The sequence below is a fragment of the Electrophorus electricus genome, chromosome 14 (genome assembly GCF_013358815.1).
Source record: "Electrophorus electricus isolate fEleEle1 chromosome 14, fEleEle1.pri, whole genome shotgun sequence".
In the NCBI taxonomy this organism is placed as follows: Eukaryota; Metazoa; Chordata; class Actinopteri; order Gymnotiformes; family Gymnotidae; genus Electrophorus; species Electrophorus electricus.
Window position 1 is genome coordinate 4923191 of NC_049548.1, and position 17282 is coordinate 4940472.

The 17282-nt window shown below is 41.0% G+C and overlaps 1 protein-coding gene across 1 annotated transcript; it reads left to right on the plus strand.

Moving 5' to 3' along the window:
* Positions 1 to 370: 370 nt before the first annotated feature.
* gabrz (gamma-aminobutyric acid type A receptor subunit zeta) lies at positions 371 to 17079 on the plus strand. The gene is given in 11 exon segments (XM_027020658.2): positions 371 to 634; positions 4952 to 5029; positions 9389 to 9489; positions 9734 to 9801; positions 10822 to 11039; positions 11501 to 11583; positions 12952 to 12982; positions 12984 to 13087; positions 13188 to 13340; positions 13548 to 13741; positions 14092 to 17079. Coding segments are annotated over 10 exon segments (1335 nt in total). The 5' UTR covers positions 371 to 634; positions 4952 to 4976; the 3' UTR covers positions 14422 to 17079.
* Positions 17080 to 17282: the final 203 nt, after the last annotated feature.

Below are 17282 nucleotides of genomic sequence, written 5' to 3' on the forward strand. Positions count from 1 at the left end.
AGTCTTAATAATGTATGTTTTACTGAAACACTTGTATATCTTTTGCCTGTTAAATTTCAGACTAATATTTTACACGAAAAGGAAAATTGCAAGACGTGCTACACCATACATAAGAGCGAAGCCATATCCAGATCTGTCGTGCAGCCCCTACGCTGAATGTGTAGGATTAATGTTTTCTTCTGATGACCTAAAACAGCTCTCAGATGCATCATCTCCAATTTTCTTTACCAAGTCAACATACTGGTAGTTCCCGAGAGAGAAAACACGAAGCGTTTCTGTTTGAAAGCACTTTAAATGCTTGGTAAACTCGCATTTATTTCATTGTACTGGAATAAAGATCGTTCTCGCCCTACGTCAGTCAGCAGCTGTTTGAGGCTTGTCTAGGACTGATGCGTTCTCAATCCGTGCGCAAAGCTCACGAATTCTTCACCGAGTTTACGAGACACGCAACCAGTAGTTACTGGCTGTGCATCTGTACAACAGAGTTTTTTTCAAGGAAAACAACGGAAATTGTTGTTGTAATTAATACTAGATACTGAACCAACAACGCAGTCATTATATTTAGATGAATGATTCCGTCTTCTCGGCAGCTGGGTTCAGTATAGACATGCAAACGGGTAAACGGCTGTAAAATGTAAGTAGTAATTATGTTTTGCACTTGATAATATTGATAATATGATGTATGTAGCCCATGGCATGTAAGTTTCCCGCTTCTATAAACACTTCGCTACAACGAACGGACGACAGGCTATTCTGCAGACGCCCGCTGGATTCTTTTTAAAATCGATTGATTTATTTTTATCCGGTCTTGCATTGGCCGATACTGTGTGCGTCTGAGGTGTAATAAAATGTTTACGCAATTGATCTGTGGATACTAAAGGGAATGCGTAATATTTTTGGTTTACTGTAGCGCAGCCCGTAGCCTGTACATATCTCGTACTTTATGTAACACATAAAACCGCAGAGACGAGAGCGCCTTTACTTTTATTTCTTTTTCATGCATGCATATTTCATGTTTACGCCGTATATAGGCATAAGTTGTTAGAATGAAAGCTATTTTGATGTCCTCGAGTGATTCGCCAAAAGGCGGGAAAGACAACAGGTGTAGGAGCGAGAGCTTCAGTAAACCGTACAAAGTGCTGCCGATGACGGGGTGTGGAAGGCGTCATTTAGATGATAGGCTTAATGTGTTCTTGTGTCTTACTCTGGGTGTTTGCTGTCACTATGACTCAAATGCTAACGATGAACGCTTTTAATGTTTATGGAAAATTGCAAGCAAACACAAACAAAAATATTTTAATCATTTTTGCGCTTGCCCTATAGGCCATCCCGTTTTTCTATAGAAGCACGTGTTCTGTCTTCCTGTCAACAATATGGGGAAACTTTTAAGACAAATTTCTATCTTCTAGTATGAATTTAAGATGTGAGTGTACTGTGGAGTTTTCAAATGTAAATAATTAAGATGCGCTATTCAGTTTGTTTAAAATAGAGTTTTGAAGGTAAGCTTACATAGTACAGAGAGGCTCCCACCTGAGTGATAGCGTCAGGCGGTAACGTGGGTGACAATGTGATATTTGCCTTTCTTTTCTTCGCATGTTTAAATGGAGAGGTGACCCCAAACCTTCATGTTGACCTTCCTACAGCCTTTCTCTCATTCTTTCTTAACTGCCTCATACAGTTGTTGCTGTTTACCTTGCAAAAAGTTATTTTTTGAGCCACTGGAACTTAAAAATCCAGACATAAGGGCCAATAGATCATATACCAATGCTTTAGGTATGCATTATTCCCCCTTTTCTCTCAGAGTTGAGGCCATTGATGTTGCATCAAAGAGATATATGAGTAGTGTGGTTTAAAAAGCTCTTTGCAGCATTTGCTCAAGTGGTAGTAGATGGTTTGTAGATCATGTTTTGAATTGTATAAGGCAAAGAGAAGCCATTTCAATTTAAAGAGTTCAAATCTGATAAGCATTTTACTGGAATGATTAATTTAATAAATTCTGAGGGCATGAGGAACATATTTTGATGCTTGCCATAGGATGTAACCTTAAGGTAATTGGATACAGTGCTAGAGAGAGACTTATGAACCTTAGGCATTCATTCTAACCTAGATTCTCAGTGTCTGTATTGCCAGTCTTGTGAAGGCAACTGTATGCTGCAAAGAGGAAACCTCCACTAAACAAAACACAAAGGCTAATTTATTTAGAGACAAACGATGCAATGTTGAAACAGGTTGACTAACTGAATATGAAAGCTGGAGACAATGAACAAGGTAGTTTAAATGTGTGTGTGTGGCCAGTGCCAGGTGGCTGAGCTGTGTAACTCAGCAAGTCAGGGAGGCCTGCGATGGTTCATGAGAGTAGCAATGTGCTCTGCCCTGCCCTCGGGTCAGCTCCTCTGTCTGCTGCCTTGCAGATGTCAAACGTCACTGTTAATGAGAGACACCTCTGTTTCTGGTCCAGAGGATGCTGGCCTGTCATTACGTCATGTTAGTGGGACCTTGGAACGGGGCAAACAGTAGACGTTTGGACCAGGGCAGATGATGCTTGTTCCAGCACAAGGAGAACAAATCAGGGAAGACAATCACACAGCTGTGTTTATTTTAAGATAAGCATAATCACTCTCTCCAGGGATGTGTCAGCCTTAAAGGAATTACCCTTCAGCATAATTATTGGATTTGTAGGTTTTATTTAACATCAGAGGCTTCTATATGCACAGTAGTACGCATTTTTGTAGGTCAGAATTATATTCCCATGGTGCTTGATGTCACTGAAATCTCTATCTGCACATGCACAGATGCACACAAATGTGATGTGCAATGGCAAGGTTTGCTCTGCCCATTTGTTATGTGTTTGGTGATTCTTGATCAGACCACTGCTGTCTCCTGCAAACTCCATGATGTACAAAGCCTGGTGGGTACACAGAGCCTGTAGCCTAAAATAATAAATAATGAAATAATCAAATCAAAAGCTCCAAACTTGGAGATGAGACAGTCATTGTGGGATGACTCAGTGAGCAGGCAGCTTTGACAATGCTCTTAGGCATTTGGGAAAAGCATCCTGGCTTCATGGAGCTTGTGTGTGCCAGTGTGTGTGTGCACAAAGAAAGCCAAGTGTGGCTGACTTGGGAAGGTGTACAACAGAAAGAAACATTTGTTATCCATGTGTCCATGAGTTTCAGATAGTGGTAGATGGTCTTGTCCCCAAAGTATGTGAAGTTTAGGGCAGCACTGTTGCTTGGTGGTTAACACGTTTGCTTCTCAGCACTACGGTCTTGGATTGGAGCCCCTATCTGGGTGGAGTTTGCATGTTCTCCCTGTGTCTCTGAGGGTTACCCATGGGGGTCTCCGGTTTCCTCCTGCATTCCAAAAACATGGAGGATAGGTTGATTGGATATTCTAAATTGTTCTGTATGAATGTGACCTGTGAATGTGTGCATGTATGTCCAGTGTTGGTTGGTGCTCTGTCCTGGTCTTAACCTCCTCCCTCTGCACCTGGTGCAGTCCCCCAGGGGGCTGTGTGGTTTCGTCTGAGAATGTAAATAATACATACATACATATATATATATATATATATATATATATATATATATATATATATATATATATATATATATATATATATATATATATATATATATATATATATATATAAATGTGTATATAAATGTAAATAATAATAATAATTTGGAGCGTCTTAGACACCATGACTTATGGTGCAGGTCTTTTCACTTTGTCATTTAATCCAGATCCAACTTGAGCAATGCCCATCACTGGATGCGAAGATGCCAATAAAGTGATTTTGGTGCATAGTCTAGCCCTATGTGGGCTGTCTGTTGTCTGGCACACAGCTGCACATATATTATCCTGGTGCTGTGGACTGAGCAGAGAATTGAAGAAAAAACCCGGCACCTTAGTTTAAAATAGCAACCGTGGACATGTAGGGAAATGTCTATGTGAGGAAATTCAGGGTTCATCAAGGTTTATATTGTTCACTGCCATGTTATTTTTGTTGGTGTCAGGTACCAGTCATAAGTCTTCCCCCCTTTTCTGTCTTAGTCAAAGCAGTGAGTTGAAAATCCTACAGGTACATCTTCATTCAGCTGAGACAAAGAAGAAATGCTTCACTGAGATGCTCACCAGAGGCTGTGCCTTGGGAGTCCGATATCCAATATAAACGGTCCCCCTTCCCCTACACCATGTCCAATGAAAGACATGCTAGAACTATGGCTGTCAGCAGTAGCCCATTAAAGAAATCCACTTAAATACATACATGTCGCCGTAACAGGTCATGTGACATGTTATATTTTACATTTTGTATGAAGTATCTCTATTTCGTATGTAAGTATCTCTGTTGTATGAAGTTCCTCTCAGTATACTCATTCTCTTATGCGTTGCTCTTGCAGATTATGTATGGGCAATAGACATGAGGCATAGCTATATCGATTGGGTTACACTCAGTATTAAATAATGGGTTGCAATTAGAAATAATGGGTTGCAATTAAAAAATAATGCTGTATAAAATAAATACATCGGGAAAATAAATCAGCACTCTGTAAATTTTGCTTTCAGGGACAATGTTCATTTTTACAAGTGACTCATTAAGTTTTCAGATTAAACTGGTTAAACAGGCAGCTACAGGAAGGTCATTATTGGTATGTTTCTATAAGGTTATTCAAATGTTATTTGATAAAAAAATAAAATAAGATATGTACTTCCGCAGTCTTAGTGCTTAGATGATTTATGATAACAATTTCCCCTGCTACGCTGTTTCCTAGGACCAGTCATTAGGCAATATGATGTATAAAACACAGCCTCTAGTGGCACTAAGATCAACTGGTTAAATGCCTTTCTATAAGAGTCCTACTAAATGCCCCCTGCCTCCTTATCACTGCACATTATGAGTCACTGCCCAACCTGAAGAGCCATTTCTTTTGCCTTTTCTTTCTGCCCCTAGATAGACGCCCGAGACTCCAGCAGCCATGTCTTCATGCAGCCCCCCAAGTGCCCTGGTCTTCATTCTCATCATTAGTAGGTAAGTGGCTCTGAAAGCCCTTTCGGACCACCACTGTTTCATCGTGCACTTATCTCACAAAGAACATAGCTTATGACAATTTAATTAACATAAGTTGTTAATCAGTTTATTTTTGCATTGTCTTTATCGGCTAAAAGGTATTTTCTAAGCCTCCTTGGGTTCATGTGTCTCTCTTACATGTATGTGTGTTTTTTTTTTAAATTATTTTTAACACAATGGGTTAGCAGATTTAAACACTGCACTTGACTGTGCTAACAGAAAACCTGAAACTGAAACGAAACCCATGGTGACATATTGCCAAGGAGAGGGTGTAATTTAGTTTTTCCTGCCTTGTCAGTAAGTGAAAGCACAGCTGCCTTAAATCTCCATTCACAAAGGATTATGTGGGCCTGATAAACGGTGTCGTGATGGTTGGATGGAATTACAGCTAATCCGTGAGTACTTTTTTGGGGAGCGTGAAGGGCTGTGCCACAGTGCAAACATGTGCGTGGGCACAGTTGAAAAACTGCCCTCATATAGAGTCCCTTCTTATCTCTGCCTGGTCAGTCTTATCCTCCCATGTAAAGCTACATTAACCAACGCCCCAACACTAGTATAGATACCCCGGCATTGCTAGGTACACTGATTTATTGGTTGGCCTTGCGATTTGTGTGACTTATCAGGGCTTCTTGAGGTGGCTTTTTGATGGTAGACTAAACACAAGTGGACCTGGACCTTCTACTTTGACCAGGGAAGCTCTGTAGCTTGCTCTGTGCTCCGTGTGTTTTATGGATTACCAGTCTTCTCTTGAAATCAAAGATCAAAGCAGGTTCGAGGGGGAAACAGCGGTTCCAGTCTGCCTCGCCATCTGTGGACCTGTGTTCCCTTCCCTCGTCTCCTGCAAGTCGGAGAGTCAAGACGACCAGAACGCTCCAGTGAACATGCACAGAGAACCTGCCGCCCTTTACTCACAGACATGGCCAGTCTAGCCCAGGGTAAAAGACTTCATTTATACCAGGGAAGGAGGGACCTTTTAAAAAGGTGAACATTTATTGAGTAAAGAGGCATGTACAGTTCAGTGTGCACTAGTGTTTCTCAAGGGCCATGCATTAGTACTTTGGTATGTAGTGACATCAAATAGGTTTCTTGTTACTGGATCGATATTCTAAGCAATAGTTGATAGATTCTGCCCTCTTATTATTTGACTCCAAGTGTTTCAGATTCATTTCAGCAGCTGTCTGATGTAATTCACGTGTTTCATGTGGTTTCCTTTGGGAGTCAAAAAGCTGCATAAGCCCAAGAAACAGTTTGTGTGATGAATATTTTTCCAAATCTCAGGAGATGTTAAATAGTACATTGTGCTTTATTTTTAAAAATTATATTTAATTTTTAAACAGCAGTAGAGTGTGGAGGCACATTTTTGTAACAAAAAGTCTTGTATGTATGAGATCATCTGAGGGTTTTTCAAAAGCAACTGGAGACTGCACAAATCACCTCGCAGACTAACCGAAGTCTGAAGGTCACTGTTCTTATTAAAGATCATATGTGCATGCTTAGACATGCCACAGAAAATGTTTGCATTGTTTTGATAAATCAGCAGGAATTATCACAGTAAATGAAGTTTCCTCTGAGCAAAATCCTCAAAATGTCTGATAAGTCAGAGAGCAGAACTTTTATAGTGCAGGATAGGGAGTGGGTGCAGTAGAACCAAGCTTTTCCCAGAACATTTTATTTATTCATCATAAGCAGTTTTCCATCTTTAAATTATAGAGAGAAAACGCCATAGCAAGCTTACATCATATTGTCACAAAACTTGCCATTTATAAGGATTTAGGGTTTAGTCTCGGCCATTGCTGGCTGTACTTTTAAGTGCCATGTTCTAACCTACCATTCTTGGTCAGGATGTCTGATAAGTGATATATTCTGCATTCATATCTGTGCAGGACAGAGTTGGCTACCATTTTGAGACTCAAAGACAGCAGTATATTGAGAGACATGTTTCTTTGGTCTCAGTGGGGTTTGGCTGAGAGGAGGCTGTCTCAGATGGAAAGACGGGAAATGGGGGAGAGAGGGGATTGGGGGTGGTGGTGAATAATTTGAGCTGGAAATGTAGCTGGTCTGGTTTAGAGTTGAGCTGCCTGTAGGCAACCAGAGGACTTAGCCCACAAAGACAGCTCACACACATACACACACACACACACACACACACACACACACACACACCACACACACACGTCAGTTAGTCTAAACACCAGAGACATAGAGTTATGCTGTCTGAAAGTCAAGGAGTATGGGATAAGGAATGAGAGATGTGTGAGCCTTGAATTCTCAAAGCTTACTGTCTGAATGATTCTCGGTATGTTGGAACCTTGAGTTCTGTTCAGTTTGACTCTGGAGATTATGAGCTGGAAAAAAGTCCCACCCCTTTCACTCGTTTACATACTTTCTGCCTAATGAGTCTCCGATGAGATCCATACACTGTAACTCCCTGCAGATGTAACTTTTTTTTAAGTCCACAAAATTATTTTGCAATTATCACGGATAGATGCTGATCCATCAGGGGAAGACATGGGCAATGAATAAGAAACACATAACTTAGTTTGTCATTTCCATTCAAATAGATGAACTGTTAGTATGGCCAAGAGCAAGATGGCGCTGACTCAGAGTGTGTGAATGGGTGACACTGCTCATGCAGATGTTTGTCAGGTAGCAGGTAGCAACCACCACCTTTAACTAGCATTCTTGTCAGCTCAGATCATAAACAAATTATCCAAGATTCACTCACTCATACAACAGGTCAGGTTTTTTGTATGCCTTTTTCAGCCTATATAATAAACTGAATAATTAAAAAAGAAAATTGTAAAGAATTGTAAAAATGTTTTGATTAAAAGGCAAATATGCAACTTGTGGTTATGTCCATCAACTATTCGCATGTATCTGAGCTTAGACAGGAGAGCCACTGCTCTGTGAGACGGATTATTGAACCCCATTATCATCTGGGGTAAAGGCACTGGGCTTTTTCTTTTTCAACACAGGTTTGGTGAGAAAACACTAAAATAGAATTAAAACTGTAAATCTCATAATACATCCAAATGAAGTCAGCACTAACCTCCATAATCATATTGTAATTATTAAATAATATATTTTTAGATTGCAGTTGTAGAATTACCCCTGAAAACAAGGTTAATGCATAATTTATACAGCACATCTCTACCCAGAAGTTTTGCTAAATATAACAATTGTAAAATAATGTTGAAAACTTTAAGTGATGAAGAAAGGTAACAATGTGCATTGCAGAACGTCTGTATGGACTATGTCCCATGGCAGTATCATAATAATAATAAAGACAATCATGCAATAAGTGGGGGTGAATCATATACGTGGGATAGAGATCACAAATACCTGGAAACAGGTAACATAATAAGAAGGGAAAGCAGCACCAATTAACTGATTATGTTTTTAGAACCCATGGTGCCTAGATTTCTCTGTAAAGAAGCAATAGAAGAAAGAACTTTGTTGGCAGATCTTGTGAAATAGTGAAATGGACTCTTTAATCCACAGACACTGATGCACAGAAGTTTGGCGCACCTACAGTTTAAAAAGTAAATGAGAAAATAATTGCAATATTCTACAAAGTTAAGAGAATACTTGTGATCAGTGTTGCTTTTGTCCATACTTGTGGCTGTGGCCAAAACTTATGTTGCGAAGGAGTAATTTTGTAGTGGCTGCAGAGTTCATTATTAATCTTATTGTCTTTACTCAACTAATTACAATATTTTATCATAAGAATAATTGTGTGGCTCTGGAGCATGGTTGTTTATTTTGTCTCATTCAAAGAGAGAGAAAGAATGACAGAGAGAGAGAGAGAGAGAGAGAGAGAGAGAGAGAGAGAGAGAGAGAGAGAGAAACATTCTAGGCCAGAGGAGATACAGCAGAGCTGTTGGGGAGAGCCAGAGCTGAATAGTGGATGCTGCAGTTGATTGGCCATTGTGATATTTCCCATGCAAAAGAGGCCATCAGAAGGCCCCTACAGACAAGTGAATGCCTTGTTCTTTTCTTTTTAAGGCAAAGTCATTTCTTGTGTAAGTGCTTTTTGCATGTAGTGTTATTCTCTGGAGCACCAGTCGCTTTAAAGTGGAATCGCATCCAAAGCTAGCAGACTGACTACACTGAACTCCACTGGAAAGAGTTCAGCCCCAGACACACAGAACTAAAGCACGCATGGTTCAAAATACACTTACATAAAGAAGAAATATTTTTTGGAAATAATACAATATGTGTCAGTTCAAGGCAGACTTATGACCACTCGCATGTTCATGTCTAATTGCTCAGCAAGGAGAGAAAATGCAGTAATGAGTATGTTCTATATTCTGTTTATAGGATCTTGGAGAGCCCAGTCTCCTGTGCTGAAGAGGTCCTTCCTCCTACAATTCAGAACCTGATGAAGGGATACAACAAGTACCTGAGGCCTTTATTCGGCAGTATGCAAGCCAGCCTCTTACATTTATACCTCATGATCAAGTAACAAGTTCATCTATAAATTCCAAGGCTGTTAAAGTGTGTTTCAGCAATAACTGCTGAAGCAGACAGAATTTGGTTTGCTCTGTAGATGTTTTGCAGGCAGGGGACAATGTAGTACCTTCTAGTAAAGCATGTACACTAGAGCACACATGCACACTTCAGCCTGATGCTATTTCTGCTTCTCTGGGTCTGTCTCTCCTGCAGATGGGCCTGTTACGGTCGGCATGAGTTTGGACATCGCCAGCATAGACACTATATCAGAGATCAACATGGTGAGATATGAACAATTTGACAACTTATAAAAGATGCCACTCACCTTAAGAGTAAATATTATATTTACTGTAGAGCTGTATGTGCCTCAGTGTATGTTACTGCTTTAAGAAAGGACATTCATTTAGGTACATCTACCCAGCAGCATGTTTACTTCGCTTGGCCATCACAACAGTTTAAACTCACCCTGGATTGAACAAGATGTGCTGTGCTGGAATGCTGTAATATACAGAAATGATTACATTGCACTGTATCTGCAAAATAGATTGCTGCAAACTGCCCTTTTCAACTCAACCTAAACATGTTCTGTGGGCTGAGATCTGGTGGCTGTGCAGACTGCTGCAGCAGTGGAAACTCACTATTGTGTTCCTACAGTTGTTTCACGAGGACACGTAACCTTTGACATGATGCATCATCATGCTGGTGGCGTCTATCCCAGTGGCTGCATTATAAGGCATTAACCTGGTCAGCAACAATATGCCATGCTCAGTTATACTATGATTCTAGCACAACACATCCGGCATCTGTATATTCTTCAGTGGATATCACGGGACCTAATTTGTGGCAGGGAGACATTCCCCACACCATCAAGCTACTTTTTCCATTCCCCAGTAGTCCACATTTTACACTCCTGTGCACAATAAAAATGTCCTTTGATCTTGGTCAGTGACAACAGCTGCACCTGACATGGTTTTCAGTGGTTAAGTGATACATTAAATGGTGAAATTTGATTTGCCTGTTTGTTGCTCAACTTAATTTATATTAATTTGCAGGACAACCAGTCACTAGCAGGTCTTGGTTTTCACATTGTTTCACAAATTGTTCACATTGTTTCACAAATTCAGAAAGATGGCCATTTTGGAGATGCTAGAACTGACGCACCTAGCCCTGACTATCATGCCACACTAATAGGCACTAATGTCACTCATTCTCCCCATTCCATTCTTCAGCTAACCGATGGTAGAGAAGTGGTTTTGAGCATGTTTATTTGTGTGTGTGTGTGTGTGTGTGCGGTCCTCTAGGACTACACGGCCACTATCTTCCTGCGTCAGCGCTGGACAGATGAGCGCCTGTGCTTTGAAGGCAACAAGAGTCTGAGTTTGGACGGCAGGCTGGTCGAGCTGCTCTGGGTCCCTGACACGTTCATCGTGGACTCCAAGAAGTCCTTTCTGCATGACATCACTGTGGAAAACAGACTAATCAGGATCTTCCCCAATGGGACCGTGCTCTATGCCCTGAGGTTCTTAAATGTCTCTCACCATGTCTAAGCGAGGCTGTCGCCCTCTTGTTGGGAAAAAATGTGAGCTGAGGCCTGGAGTAAGGAAGCAAGGAAGCGGGTAGCAGGGATAAGAAAGGAAGAGAAGGATTTACTGAAAGGAATTGAAGGATAGAGTGCCAGTGGAAGTGAGAAGTGGGAATAAAAGCAGTGAGGCAGGTGAGGCAGGGCCAGTGAGGCAGGATGAGAAGGACAGGGATGAGGACAGGGCAGGGTGTGCTACACAGAGATTGTTTACGCAGCCAGCACATGGCATGCAGGATTAAGCTGGAAAATCCCATTAAACAGGACGGAATTTCATTATCTGATTGCCAGAGTAGCAGAAATTGTGTGTTTGTCTGTCGCTCGCTCTCATTGTCTCACTTTTTCTGCATTTCTCAGTGTATCTTTTCTTTTTGTCCTCTTCTGACCTATCCTCTATGCAGAATCACCACCACTGTGGCCTGCAGTATGGACCTGACCAAGTACCCCATGGACAAACAAACTTGTACACTTCAGCTGGAGAGCTGTAAGCCCCAAAAACGGAATGTTCACTGAAACACACTGGCCCAACTGGTTTTGGGAAGAATAAAAAGAAAATATTTGCTTAGCTTTATTTAACATTTTTGATGGAGAACCTCATATATTCTTGAGACCAGGATTTCACTTACTCTCTGCAGGAAATTCTTTTATCAGTTCAGAGCTTATTCACTACCAGTATGATAGAGTGGTGATATTATATGGCCCTGGGCTTCTCATAGACTTCCTTTGAACTGGGACTAGCAGAACAGATTGCAGTTGTGTGTATGGGCTCCAGATTGGAATGGACTCTCTGCTTTCCCTCCGACTGCCACTGAGAACCAATGATGGCACGATACTGCGTTGCCTTGCATTAAGCATACAGGCTTGATAAGGCTAATTTCCCTAAACTGGTGACATTTAATTCGTGTCACTATTTATAAGCATAGCCCCATTAACATCACATAAACTGAAAGAATTTCATCACGATGCAGAATTTTACCCATATGCACGCAGTCACACGTACACACATACACACACACACACACACACACACACACACACACACATACAGGCAAGCAGTTACTGTAATCACATTAACACACTAGCATGCATTCATTTTCAACAGGGGCTTATTCTCCATCCTCCGCCTCTGTGCTCTGGAGGCATGTGCTTAACACTTGTCAGAATTCTGCAGATTCGATACAAAGCAATACCACTGACCACGCACTGAACACAAACACACACATCACCACAGGCTCCAAAACTCCCAACCCCAATTCGACACCGGCCATGCTACGCTGTTTCATGCTACCCCTATGCGACTCTGCTCACCTTTTAGAGGGCTCAGTGGTTTAACAGCAGCCAGTGCAACATGATATATGCTAAAGAGATAAATACAGAGCAGCACTCCAAAAACATCAAGCATGCCAACATTGCTTCCCTCTTCACGCGTCAATTATGTATGCGTTTCTTCCTGTACAATATGCTCTGGCCTGGGGGGTTTTCACATGTTTTATAGGCAGAATTCAGGAAAAAGCATTTCTTTACTGCCAGACCATTAGTGTTAGGAGAGTCCATGCGATTAGGAGACATACCTGCAGTGCCATGCATGAGTGTACAGTGCCCTCTTGCGGTGGACCAACGTGACGGGCATGCCGACTGTGTCTTACTGCTGTCAGTGAAGTTAGTGTTTATACAATAATATTGAGTTATGGGTGTGTCTAACCTATAAAAGGTGCATCAATGTTGACTGATTTCATTCAGTGGTAAATTCACAATGCCATTATCCATAGCAGGGCGCACGGAGTCTCTCAGCACAGGAATGATGAGTTGATAATGACTTTCTAATTGATGCTGTGCTTCTTTTTCCCCATAGGGGGTTATAATGTGAAGGATGTGGTGTTTATTGACTCGTGGGAACCAGTCCGTTAGCGGACTTGATACTCTACAGTTGGCCCAGTACACCCTAGAGGATTACTACACCTCAGAGTCAGAAGCCGTCTACGAGACTGGTATGTCTCCACACACATGCGTCCCTATCCCATAGAGTGCACGTGTGTACGCACAGGTACGTGCACACACCAACTAACTGATTGTGCCACGTGTTTGTAGGTAACTACCCAAAGCTGATCTTCCATTTCCAGCTGAGGCGTAGTATCCTTTACTTCATTTTGGAGACATACGTGCCATCCAGTGCCCTGGTGGTTCTGTCCTGGGTCTCTTTTTGGATCAGCCAGTCCTCAGTCCCTGCTCGCATCTGCATAGGTATATACAGAAAAACCCACCATGTGCTTTTTACTAAACCAGTCCGGCTATTTCCACGTCTGTGTTACTACGCATGCTTTGCTCGGTCATTCCATTCAGGTTTACAAGTTTGTGCTACATTTCTTTTTGTACACTAAAGGGATTTGTCTGGGGCTGCTTTGTTCCTGAAAGATCCTCTATGTTCTGGCCATGTGTGTCTTTCTGAAGGGGTGACCACAGTGCTGACTATGACCACTCTGATGATGGGGGCACGCACCTCTCTGCCCAATGCTAATTGCTTCATCAAAGCCATCGACGTCTACCTGGGCATCTGTTTCAGCTTCATCTTCGGTGCTCTCATAGAGTATGCTGTGGCCCATTTCTGCACCCTGCACCAGCCAAATGCTGCCAACGCATACATGGTAAGCCCTAATCTTTATCAACAACAAATCCAATGCTACTCCCTTTCATCTGTGTACATACTTTTTTTTTCTGTGCAATGCAAAGCATTTTTTGTACTTGCAGCATTATCATCTTGGCCATCATTACAAAAGCTGACATTTCTGGTAACAGTTTCACTGCCATCATCTTGATCACCATCTTCCTCTTCATCATCATCATCACCATCATTCCAGAGGATGATGCACAGTAGTGGCCTCTGTAAGTGCAGCCTTAACTCTGCTGATAAAGCCACTTTTCTTTCTGTTTGAAAAACGTCCTCGACTCAAGTGCACTGAGCTCTCTTCTGTCTCTCTCTTGCCATGCTGTCCAGTACGGACAGGAGATGCAGGACCGCGAGGACGAAATGAACGGTATCGTCACGTCTATCGGCAGCCAGGCCCTGCGGGTGCGAAGGCGGGAGGAGATGCTGTCCCGTGCCGGCAGCACCGGCAGCTCCGCCCCCAGAAAAGAGGAGAAGCCGTCGTCCCCGCCCCGGAGCACCTGCGGCAGATCTCTGTTGGTGGCGCGGCGCGTTGCCTGCATGCTGAACTGCTGCCATGTGGAGAACCCACACTACATCGATAACTATGCACGCCTCAGCTTTCCCCTCTCCTTCATCTTCATCAACCTGCTCTACTGGACCTACTATCTGTACTTCTAGCACAGCGGCTCAGTGTGTGTGTGTTTGTGTGTGCGCGTGTGTTTTTGTGGTTGATGGAGACGGGTGTATATGCGCAATCTTCCACGTGTTCCAGCTCTGTTTTGGGTTGGGGGCTGTCTGTGCACTTTCATCTCACCATGGGGTTATGTGGACACTACATGTGTCTGCATGTAGTGTGGCTCTCCTGCTCATGTTACTGTGCAGGGTATTTGGACTGTTCGTAGCTAAAATGGTACAATTTTATGTCGGAAATATGTGGCCTTTGTTTTCCAGTAGAGCTTTACATACTTCAGTCAAAGTCTCAATCTCCGAATTGCAATAAGATATGCAGTTTGTATAGTTTCTATAGAAATATTTAAGTTCCTTCTTTTACATGTTTATTGCCAACTAATTGGTCAGAATCAAAAATTGCTTGGTTGTTCATCTATCTCAGTTGAATTGCCTGCCAGCAGAAAGCATATTAAAATATTTCAAATTTAGATTAACAAAAGTCAAGCAATCCAACTAATATAATTTATAAGATGTAGTTTGAAAAAGTTCCCCTTAAAGTCTAAACAAATGCAATGCAATAAATGCAAACATATATGTGCATGTTAGCACATGCTAAACAGATTGCATTATATAAAAGATTTTCATTGAAATTTGCGCAGTGAAGCAGCATAATCTCATGTTTTGTGGTTTTAAGATGCTGCCAATTTAAAGTGATTTTGTACTTGCTCTGAGTACTAATTTAAAAGCTGGAAAATGTCTTTCTGAAACTATACTGTTTAATTATGCATGATAATGAATCTATAACTGCCGTACTGTATATTGTTGATATGCTTTCACCAGTGTGTCTCAACTCAGTCCTCATGGCTTACGCGACGGTGCACAGTTCTTTCCCAGTGCCCAGCACACCTGAACCAAACCATTACGCATGCTGAACACCTGCTATATATTAGGAGCCATGTTAGAGAAAAATGTAGCCCTTCTGTTAGGTCCTGGAGACTGACAAACGCTGAATTACACCATTGTTTGGCTCTTTATAAAACACAGGCCACTTTTTTTCACCTGAAACATATTGCAATATCTTATTTAATGATAATTAGACATTATATGGCAGGTAAATTGAAACATATTTATAGATAAAAGATGAACAGTGTTATGGCAATTAGCATTATTCTGCATTCATACTGTAATATTGAATATGAAATGGAACAGAATACATTTTCTCAAAATACAATGTGTGCATATCTTATGATGGTTCTTATTTTTGTACATATGTAGCTATACGTACTATCTCTCCAGCACTGTGTATATTCTCTAGAGGGTTGTGCTGGATTCTTCATTTTGTTTTCTTAATTTCATGAACCTCTGTATTGAAACCCTTTCGTTACCTGTCACATTTCTTATATATGGATATTACTGTATTTAATCTAAGATGTAAAGAAACAATGTCTTCCTACTGCACTGAACTTTGAATTACAAAGGCGTTATTTATTAGCAACTATTTCTTTTATCTCATTTAGTATCACTGCGATACTAAATGATCATAACGGACTCAAGACATTTGCAGGCTAAATATTTCAGTAATCACGCATGAAGGCTATGTACTGCAAAAAAGATGTCAGCTACACTCTGTTTTTCATGCATGGGACATTTTGATGCATCAATTCGCACAGCAACTTATATGAAAGGGTACATATTCTCAACCTACAATTAACTTGAATTATGCAGTTTCATAAGAAACTGAATTGTAGATCAGCAGCTGTATTTGCAATGGTATTGTTTCATGTCCTTTTGAATAATAACCTTAATCTGAAACATTGTTTTTTTTTAAATCAGTGACTTATTCAGGTGATATTATATTACGCAGAATCTTAATACTTCAAGGCCTCTCTTCGACTTCAGTTTCTACAACAGATTGATTATTTTTTCATGTTCATTAATGATACAGTCCCCTTCCCGACAGAACTAACTGGTTAATTCTTATTTAAACCAGTTATCATACTTTCTTTTATTGTGTGCTTGTCATATTTCCACAGTAGCAGTCCTGCTTTTGGCTTAGGACATGTACAGTACCAAATCCTAGGACCAAGAGCTAGTGCCTCATTATACCTCGCCTGTCGGTAGTTCCCCTTGAACATATTTCATCCGGTTGTAAAGAGAGGTGATTTTGGAAGTCTTGAAGTAGGAAAAGTTTTAAATGGTCAATGGTATATGACTGCTTTATATCTGCATACCATGACTGGCAGCTCATTTGTTTCAAATCTAGTGCTGGTTTGTGTAGCCTTGCTTCCTTCACACTGACCTGCCTGGTGTGTCAGACAGCAGTACCTGTAGTTCCAGTGGATTCCAAATTTAAATGTGCAGTGGGTGAAATCCTCTGAAACTCATAAGCATGGCCTGATATTATAGAAATCACAATCTGAGTTCTTGCAGATATGATAAGGCAAAGCAAAGTCCAGGTCACATTATAAACAAAACCAGAACACTATGTTAATCAGCTTTAAATGAATGCAAATGATAAGTTATATCGTCATACTGATTAAATCATACTGAATAACAACGATTCAAATTTAACCAAATCATACTTTTTGCACGTTTAATATTTAATATTTTGGCTGTTCTCAATAAGTGTAATACATCCTCTGACCCTCTATGCATGTAAAGTTGGTGTTGCAGGGAAATAAAATCTTTTTTACTAAAAACTGAAAATTTGTATGCATTTGTATCAGATCGCTCCTTCAAAGTAAACTCATTAGGCAACTCAACCCCATAATAAAACAATTGGGCCACATAGTGGCGCTCGTGAGTTACACTCGCAGCTATGTTAGCCGTGACTCTCCACTCAGGTCTAAACTGTAACCTGGACCTAACCC